This window comes from Pagrus major, chromosome 7 (assembly GCF_040436345.1).
Source record: "Pagrus major chromosome 7, Pma_NU_1.0".
NCBI classification, from domain to species: Eukaryota; Metazoa; Chordata; class Actinopteri; order Spariformes; family Sparidae; genus Pagrus; species Pagrus major.
The window spans coordinates 295,473-305,472 of NC_133221.1; the positions used below are offsets into that span (position 1 = coordinate 295,473).

Below are 10,000 nucleotides of genomic sequence, written 5' to 3' on the forward strand. Positions count from 1 at the left end.
GATCGACTCCTTTAAATCAGTTTGTTAAATGTGATTATATAGTTTAGATTTCATCTATAATCACTTTCTCTATTGATGAAGTAAAAGTGTCACGTTACATATTGATCTTGACTTCTCGTCCTGTAGAGACGTCACGAGTTTAAATACAAACCAACACAAACACACTTGTGATGAACTTTATTGATCAGACGGATCAGACAGTTTATCCTTTAATAATAATAATTATATTAATAATAACACATTTAACTTATAAACACAAAAAAACCAACATAATAAAAACACATAAGTGGACGTTTCAAAAGACGAAGTATTTATATTATATTTATAATAACTTTTTAAATATTCATGGAGCCTGTTTGCTCTCCTTCAGGTGATCAGCTGACACGAGGCATCGACTCTGACCTGAGTCTGATCTGAGTCTCAGTATCAGCTGAGTGAAGAGGAACATTAAGTTTCATCCACTCAAATGTTCTGACAGAAGAAATCATCATCAATATAGCTGATCAATAACTGACTCATGGACTGACGGTGTCGCTGTTTCATTTACAACTAAACTGCAGATTTTATCAGCTGTACAGTAACTAAAGCAGATAAATGTGGCGGAGTAAAAGTACAATCCTACCGCAGAAGAAGAACACAGTGACCTCAGGTTTTGAACACGCTGATGAAGGTGACGTCACAGACCTGTTCAACCTTCAGTCCGTTGAATGTGACGTCACCACGGTTAGCGTTAGCTTCTCACTAGCCGGCGGCTCACAGCGCTGAGCTAACTGCTGCTGTTCACTGGGTTCACTCTCACACGGACTGTTTGAATATCTGAGGACTACAGGTCCCGGTACCGTCACCGCTCGACTGGTACCAAACCGAACTAAAAGTTTAACCCGGGCTAAAAAAAACCCGGCAGCTAACTGAAGCTAACTGCCGCTAACAGAAGAGGAACTTTGTTTCTGTGATGTGAACATGAAAAGAGGTCAAAGTTTACCGCTTTAATCTGCTTCATCTGACGTCACATGTGACCACAACACAAACAACACACCCGTGAACACGTCCTCTATCACAACATGCACTTACATTTATCATTTAACACGTTAAAGGTGTTTAATGTCGCCGGACGGCAGGAGAAAGTTCTGCATGTTTACCTGACAGGATGGGCCGCGTCCCAATATGAACAACAGCCCTCCTTCCTTCCTTTCCTACACACACATCCTACGTTCTTTTTCTTCTTCTGCTGGTTTTATTCTCGGGCCCTTCCTTCCTACAGAGACATGTCCTCCTCCAGAGTAAACCAGCAGACACCAGACACGTTGAACACAAACAGACTGACATCACTTCAGACTCTGTTTACGTTCATCAGCTGTTCAGATGTAAAACTCTTCAGTGGACCTACAAACAGCTCTGACGTCACATCACACCTGCTCGCTTCTTTAAAGCTTCATTAATGACAGTTTACACACCTGTGTGAGTGCAGGTTCATATATTCACATCACACCTGCACAGATATGAATCTGTGAATATTACTTTAATAACAGGCAGGTACATGGGAAGTAGTGAAGAGAAAACTTTATTTAAAAACAGCATGTTTACAGTGTCATTCATTATTTACATGAAGCTTTTTCATCGTCCAACATCGAACAGCAGAAAGATTCAGAGTGAAAAAAGTACAAATGACAAACGTGTAGAAAAAGATAGAAAATGATTTTTACACAAAGTTCAGACTGTACAGCTCAAAGTATAAAGAAACACTACTGTACAGAGTGCACCTGAACGCATCACAGCAGAGACCGCTGTGATGTCACACTGACAGACTCGACAACAGCTGGTCCTGGACCTGAAGGGGGACGCGAGTCCAGTGCTGAGGTCACGTCCTCGGTTTGTTCTCATGTTTGCACTATGTAGTTTCAGGACAAAATGTCAATCTGAGAAGGTTCATATTTACAATATTAATAAAGTAATGAAACAAACCGATATATAATCATATAAAGAAGGCTCCTCGAGGGGAAGAAGGTCCTCACAGCGTCCTGCGGACACAAACACAGTCCAACACTCTTTAACTGTGACTTCTTTTGAGGACACTTTGTTTGTTGTTTATTCAGTTTATTCAATCACAGAAATCAAAGTGAAGATTTTTCTCTTCCTCAAAACTACAGAGTGCATCTTCACATCAAAATAACTCAGTGTTCCTCAGCAGGATGAAACATCTGACACAAGCTGAAACAAAGTGAACGTGAACAAACAAGCTTTTTAAAAACACTGAGTTTGGTTGGAGGCTGCTGGAGGGTTTGGACCTCTGACCTCTGACCTCAGTGGTTCATCTTTGTGACGGCTCTTGATATTTGTGCTGCACAGGACCGGATGAAGGCTGACGAGGTCGTTATTCGTCTCCTGCAGTTCAACATTTAGTTAATCAAGTTTCATATTGAAGCTGTTGTTTCTAAACGAGCTAGCAGGGGGCGGGTCAGGACCTGCCATAGGTCAGAACCAGCCTGCTGTCAGTTCGTCTGAACCACAGAATAAACTTTTTACAATACAAAAGTTTAAAAGTGCACAAAAACTAAATATAAACTTCGTGAACTAGTTTATTGTTGTTTTTGTCATTTATATTCAAAACACAAAGGCTGAATTTCCTCTAAACTTTGAGACGACAACACTCAATAACTTTAACTCTCAGAGTTTTATATGTGTATATATACATATATATGTATATAAATACATATATATGTATATATATACATATATATGTATTTATGTATATATAAAACTGTAACTCAGTATATATAAAACTCTCTGTAACCTGACTGAAATCATTTCATCACTATTCGTTTGATGCGAACAAACGAACACGATGATCTACAGACGTCTGTCTGATGTAAACACTGAGCTGTGTCACCTGACAGGAAGTGTTCAGGACACGAATAATGGCCTCATCCACCTTCCATACACCTGTGTGGTACTGCAGAGTACATGAGAGTACCACGTGGTACTGCTGCAGTATTCAGGTGAAACAGTCGGTTTGTTTACAGGCTGTTTGTTTCTGGGTCCAGAAGTTGAAGCAGTGCATGCTGGGACTCTTTCTGCTCCTCTGAAGCTACGGTCACATGACAACAGCTGCAGCCAATCACAGGATCTTAAATGACATCATCGGTCATCCCAGTCTGTGTCCAATCAGGTGGTTTGATCCATGAACGTCAGAACCCTCCGACAGACGTCTGAGCCTCTGAAGGAGGTCACAGGTGAGCACACCTGAGGCTGCTCCATTGAAACACAATCGTCCAGGTGTCCACTGGGTCCTTTAAGACATCCAGAGTGTGTCCGTGTTTGATGATGTCATCATCTGTGACTCCTTCATGTGTTTGAAGAGACTGCAGGTGTGTCATGTGACCACAGCTTCCTGTGGGAGGAGTCGAGGTCAGGCTGGTTTCTCTGAACTGATAATAAAAAGACAAACTGATCAATAAGAATCAATACTGTCGATCAGAAGTCGGAACACTGATGTCGAGATTGTTTTTAGAAGAGTTCATGAACATTTGATAAAAGTCCATTCAGTCGATCAATAAACCAATCGATCAACACTGTGACATCATCGTCTGATTGTCGATGCAGATGATCCTGAAAAGTTGAAGAAGTTCTTGACTCCTCCGTCCTCTTATTGCTCTCTCTCCACCAACGTTCTCCACCCACGTTCTCACGTTCTCCTCACCAGGAACCACTGTTCTCCTCAAATCCATCAATCTCAAGTTCACTTGTCACACAACTGTCATCAATTCAGCCGGATCAACAGTCTGCAGCATCAGGAGCCTCTTCAGAACCTGATCATAAATAAAGGGTGTATACAGCGAGACATCACGGGTGAGCGAGACGTCACAGGTGAGCGATGCGTTTATTCTCATTAAAGCTGCTCAGTGTCATGTGAGCCTCCTCACAGAGTGAGAACCAGACAGTTACACCCAGCCTGTCAGAATCTGATCCATTCAGTTCAATAACATTTGGAAAGTCTAGAAGAGATTATATCATTTAGTGTTCGTCAGCCAGGCGCTAAGCAGTAAGTTAGCCAGGTGCTAAACAGGAAGTTAGCCGGGCGCTAAGCAGTAAGTTAGCCAGGTGCTAAACAGGAAGTCAGCCGGGCGCTAAGCAGTAAGTTAGCCAGGTGCTAAACAGGAAGTTAGCCGGGCGCTAAGCAGTAAGTTAGCCAGGTGCTAAACAGGAAGTTAACCAGGCGCTAAACAGGAAGTTAGCCAGGTGCTAAACAGGAAGCTAGCCGGGCGCTAAACAGGAAGTTAGCCAGGTGCTAAACAGGAAGTTAGCCAGGTGCTAAACAGGAAGTTAGCTGGCTCGGTCGGTGGAAGTCTCTAGTGCTCGCACTCTGTGAGCCGCACATCACGGAAGATCTGAGTAATTTTATACCAGGAAGTCAAACGACACTGAGCAGCTCTCATAGGAATGAACGAGGCTCCGCCTCCAACCCTGAGTCCAGGTTTAATGCAACGTCATTGGTTACACCTGCCCAGCAGCTAACTCCCTTTTCAGCTCTCTGCTAACTTTAATCGTGAGCAGATTATGAATGTTATCAGACCGAATGGATCAAACAGGAAACCAGTCGTTTCGTATTCTGTGTTTAACTGACGCGTCTTCAGCACAGCGAGCTGATGGAGGCGTCACGTCATGCTGTAGTTACACCGTTTGACCACCAGGACCAACATGCTGCAGCCTGACACTGCTCCAACAGCTGCTGGTACTGCTCAACCGTCCTGAGCATGTTAGACATGATCAATATGATTATTACTGATGATCAATATGATTATTACTGATGATCAATATGATTATTACTGATGATCAATATGATTATTACTGATAACTTTGGTGTGTTTGGTATAACTGACTCCTGGTGCTGCTGATACCACAGACCTCACTGGGTCTTCACTGGTCCTACTGGTTCTTCCTGGTGTGGCTGTGAGGAGGGAGTCCTGTGATCTGTCGTTGTTCTTCGTGTTTCCTGCTGCAGCAGCTGTTGAACTTTAGTGCAGAGACGTTGAGTCCAGACTGTAAGAATACCTGAAGAGTCTCACCTGACAGTTTGAGTCTGGACTCACCTGAGGGGTCAAACAGGTCACCTGATCTGATCAGAGTTCATCTGTAAAGACTGCTGGTCTGCTGGACGGAGCTGGTGACATCAGCTGGTGATTATGTGCAACAGTTTCTTCATCATCTTCATCATCTTCATCACTGTGATCATATAAAAGCTCGTTCAGTCTGATTGATTGTCTGAGCAGATTAAAGACTAACCGTCGTCATGGAAACGACAGTAAAACACTTGCAGCTCAGTTTTTTCAAGTTTGAAATGTCCGACTCATCAGTTGTGGTTTTTACCCAGAACCCTTTGGGGGCGAGGGGGAGGAGTCTCTTTAATGATGTTCAGACATTGAGGAAGTCGTTTCATCCCTGATCGAATCAACGGGCCATCAAAGCTGAGCAGCGCTCCCATTGGTCCACAGGAGGTCAGCTGACACATGTTGACCCACTTACTGATGACATCACCATTCTCTGTGTGACATCACAGTGGGCGGAGTTTCAGCAAGTCCTCCTGAACAAGCATCAGGACACGCTGATCCCAGGAAGCCAGCCTGGGATTGGTCCGTGTATCTGTCCGTCTGCGTCCTGATTGGTCAGTGAGTCAGACGAGCGTTCCAGGAGACGGCTGGTCCAGAGTCAGGTCTCTGAGAGGGACTTCCTGTTTGTGAGGAGGGAAGGAGTCGTGGTGGAGAGAGCTGTCCACAGACCTGAGAGAGAGAGAGCGAGAGCGAGAGAGAGAGAGAGAGAGAGAGAGAGAGAGAGAGAGAGAGAGAGAGTGAGTCATGACTGGAGCTCAGGTGTACCTGCTGTACCTGTGCAGGTGTGCTGACTCTACCTGCCGTGCAGCGGGTGTCCGTGGAACGTGGCTGAATGCGGCAGCGTCTGTTTGTGATGCAGCGGAGCGTGATGATGACTCGTCTCCGTCTGGATGACACCGGTCGTCCTCCGTCTGCCCTGCAGAGCTCCGCCCCCTCCGGCCTGACCTTTGACCCCACTGTTTACCTTAGTATTGACCCCTGTGTTGACCTTTCCGCTGGCTTGGTTTTGGTGGGTGGAGCCTATCGTGTTCCTCAGGTACCAGTCCCTCAGACCTGTGGACCACAGAGAGAGATCAGATCACCTCCACCTGTCCTCTTGCCCCATCAGCACTGCTCACCTGCAGTGTGATGTTATAACCTGTGATGTCATCGACAGTCAGGTACCTCAGCTTCCTGCTGAGAAAGTTTTGATACAGAAGCTGCTGATTCACAGCATGTCTGAGTAAAGGTACAGGTGATCAGGTGTGATCGACACACACACACACACACACACACACACACACACACACACACACACACTGTTCCTGCTGCTGTGACCCAGTTTCGGCTCCGCATCATTAAAGTTTCATCAGACTTTATCTTCAGACTTTATACTGTTCAGACCTGAGCTGTTGGTCAGAGGAAGAGAAGAAGAACTGACTCAGGTGACTAAAGGACAGGAAGTGGCTGTGATGTAGCAGGAAGTGGCTGTGATGTAACAGGAAGTGTGTGGTCCGTACCTTCCAGGGCGAGGGCCTTGTGGAGGCTCCTGGTGGCCTCCTCCAGCTGTGCATCCTGGGTGGGGGGCAGGTGTGGTGGGCGGGGGGGCAGCAGGTGGGGGTGGGGGTCGGGCTGGATGGCGGACAGAGGAGGATTGTGGGTATCGGTCTGGCTCTGCTGCACCGGGAGGAAGGGGCCGCAGGATTTGGTGCGGGTCACTTTGATCCGCCGCTGGTCACTCGGGTGACTGCGGCATGTGGGCGGGGCTCCCGGGAGCTGCTGGGAGGAGAAGCCGTTGTAGAGCAGCTGGTGCTGTGATGTGATTGGCTGCCTGTTGTTGGTCTGGGACTGCTGCAGCTGCAGCTGCTGCTGTTTCCCCCAGACGTAGTCCAGCAGCACCTCGCTATACCCGCCTCCTCTCCCTCGCCCCACCCCTCCCCCCTCGCTCAGTGCGATATTCGTCCTCGTGCGTCCGTCCGTCAGCGTCTCAGAGCTCCTGAACGCTCCGGCCGTGTTAGTTCCTCGGGACCCCAGCAGACCGTTTACCCACAATCCCCCCTGCTGCAGCCCCCCCTCCTCCTCCGGGGGGTTGTTGCGGTCCAGGAGGGCATCTGAGCTGTGACTGTGGCGAGCGCCATTCACCCTGACTCCGCCCTCCACCGCGCTGGGATCAGAGGGGCCCGAGGAGGAGGAGGAGTCCTGAGAGCGAGGGGGAGGAGGGGGGGGGTGGAGGGGGATGGGAGGGGGGTGAGAGGGAGGGAGGGGGAGGGGCCTGTGGGCCTGAAGAGCATCTGGATGGTCGCACCTGAGAGAGGAGACGAGAAGTGTTCAGGTGGACTGACTATTATACAGGTGTGTGTGTGTGTGTGTGTGTGTGTGTGTGTGTGTGTGTGTGTGTGTACCTGTTGTGCAATGAGTTCTTCCTGGTTTTGTTCTGGTAGAGAACCTCAACTGGAGAACCAGCAGAGACCAGCGGGGGGCGACACTGAGACACACCGTCATCTGACAGACAGACAGACAGGCAGGCAGACAGACAGTCAGACAGACAGACAGGCAGACAGACAGACAGACAGACAGACAGGCAGGCAGGCAGACAGACAGGCAGACAGACAGGCAGACAGACAGGCAGACAGACAGACAGACAGGCAGACAGACAGACAGACAGACAGGCAGACAGACAGACAGACAGACAGACAGGCAGACAGACAGACAGACAGACAGACAGACAGACAGACAGGCAGACAGACAGGCAGACAGGCAGACAGACAGGCAGGCAGGCAGACAGGCAGACAGTCAGACAGACAGACAGGCAGACAGACAGACAGACAGACAGGCAGGCAGGCAGACAGACAGACAGACAGACAGACAGACAGGCAGACAGGCAGACAGACAGTCAGACAGACAGACAGGCAGGCAGACAGACAGACAGACAGGCAGACAGGTTAGTGTATAATCACAGAACAGATGTAGAATGATGATTGTGATCAAACTATCAAAATAAGAGCTGTCGGCCAGCAGGTGGAGCTGTGTGTGTGTGTGTGTGTGTGTGTGTGTGTGTGTGTGTGTGTTACCGTTGTCGTGTCCCGTTGAGTCTGATGTGGAGCTGCTTTCTGATCTCACCGTGTCGTCTGGAAAAATACACACACACACACACACACACACACAGATGTAGCTTCAGAATAAAAGCAGGAAGAAGGAAGTTTCCTCGTCTTCCTCAAACAATGACTTCTGCTGCCAGCTGTGTGTGTGTGTGTGTGTGTGTGTGTGTGTGTGTGTGTTACCTGTGTGGCAGCCTCTGTGCACAGTCCTCTTGCCGTGGTGTGTGTGTGTCTGAGTATGTGTGTTGTGTTCAGAGTCGCTGTGTTTCCTCAGAGCTCCACTGAATAAAGTTTTCTTTGGTTTTGAACGCTGACAGTCGACGTCATCCTGCAGAGGAAGAGAATCATCTTCATCATCATCATCATCAAACTGATCTCAGGTCAGTTTGACTCGTTCTGATCAGATGTCATCAGAGTATCTGCAGCTTTCATGTAAATTTAAGACCGATGTGGTCGATGGCGAGACGTCAGATACGTGTGACAGAGTCAGGAAACGTTACTCCAAACATTTATTTATTAATTATTAAGGAACATACGATGTAACTGCACCATTTTAAATCACTTGTCCTTAAAAATCAACACGTCAGAGACATAAACATTAATATTGATTCATCTGTGATCGACGATATTGGCAGATATTTGCAAACCGATCATCAGCCCATCAGTTATGGCAAGAACCAACCAACGCCATGGACGTCTCCCGGAGTTGGGCCGAGCCATACCGGAGCGAATCATTCTTGCTAGGCTAAGGGTAGCGCTAGTAGCTTGCTAGCTACAAGGAAACAAAATGTCCGTCTAACTATTTGTCAGTAAATCCGATGTGAGTCACCTCCCGACTTCTCTCCTCACTCAGATGAGATAATGACCGTTTGTGCCGTTTAATTTTGAAAGGGCAACAACCAATCAGGACAGAGTAGAGACTGTCTGACCAATCCTGACAGCTGCTCGCTCAGTGGCTCCTCTTCCCCCGTAACGGTTGTTAAGACTTTAAGGGAACGTCTTTATTTATTAATTATTTGTTAAATTGTAAAACTCTCAGACCATCAGCACTTCCTGTTTCTGGCCCTTTCACAATAAATCCAGGTGATCCTCCTCACCTCTGCTCGACACTTCCTGTTTCCTTGGCGAGACGTCCCGCCTCTCCGTCGGATGCAGGGCGGTTTCTCTCCCGCCTCCAGGGGGTAGTCACTGGGCACTGCCCCCGTCAGCTCCTGACCAATGAAAACACAGGAAAACCCTCCTTTGATTACATCATATTAACCTCCTGCAGCCAATCAAAGTGAGTCAGGAGAACAATCAGCTGTTAGAGGGAGGAGTCTAATGATGTCATCACTCACCGCCTCCTGCAGACAGACGCATCTCAGCTCAGCCAGTCGTGTGCTGAGCAGCGCCTGCAGGCTCCGCCTCCTCTCCTGCAGCTCTGCCATTCGCTCCCTCCGCTTCCTGTCTGGACAGGTGAGAGGGTCTGCGCGCGCACACAAGCACGCACGCACGCATGCACACACACACACACACACACACACACACAGTAACACATCATGTTGAACATGTCTCCATGTTGTTGATTGTCATTGTCTGTTGTTGTTTGTTGTTGTTGTTTGTTGTTATTTGTTGTTGTTGTTTGTTGTTGTTGTTTGTCCTCACCAGGTGCTGAGATGAGTTGATCTTTGACCTCCATGGCTTGTGCCTCCCATGTGACTCCGCCTCCTCCCTCCTCGCTGCTCGACTCCTGTTCGCCGCCCCACACACACTCACTCACCTGCACCACACATTCAATTCAGTTTGAACTTTATTGTCACCGCCCACATGATGACGTCA

General features: G+C 47.8%; 2 protein-coding genes across 2 annotated transcripts in view; both read right to left on the reverse strand.

Annotated features, from left to right (window-relative positions):
* Window positions 1-1,139, reverse strand: part of LOC140999488 (ATP-binding cassette sub-family D member 1-like) — a 26,085-nt gene extending 24,946 nt beyond the window's left edge. Inside the window, exon 1 of the mRNA XM_073469907.1 lies at window positions 1,072-1,139. The gene's annotated coding sequence lies outside the window, so the exon portion shown is untranslated. The remainder of the gene's footprint in view (window positions 1-1,071) is intronic.
* A 3,355-nt stretch (window positions 1,140-4,494) lies between these two features.
* Window positions 4,495-10,000, reverse strand: part of LOC140999263 (uncharacterized) — a 20,671-nt gene continuing 15,165 nt past the window's right edge. Inside the window, exons 3-11 of the mRNA XM_073469585.1 lie at window positions 9,827-9,941; window positions 9,520-9,647; window positions 9,280-9,393; window positions 8,366-8,510; window positions 8,156-8,212; window positions 7,487-7,586; window positions 6,605-7,389; window positions 5,903-6,158; window positions 4,495-5,774 (exon numbers count right to left, since the gene is read on the reverse strand). Of these exons, the coding sequence (XP_073325686.1) occupies window positions 5,669-5,774; window positions 5,903-6,158; window positions 6,605-7,389; window positions 7,487-7,586; window positions 8,156-8,212; window positions 8,366-8,510; window positions 9,280-9,393; window positions 9,520-9,647; window positions 9,827-9,941 (1,806 nt within the window). The 3' untranslated portion in view covers window positions 4,495-5,668. The remainder of the gene's footprint in view (window positions 5,775-5,902; window positions 6,159-6,604; window positions 7,390-7,486; window positions 7,587-8,155; window positions 8,213-8,365; window positions 8,511-9,279; window positions 9,394-9,519; window positions 9,648-9,826; window positions 9,942-10,000) is intronic.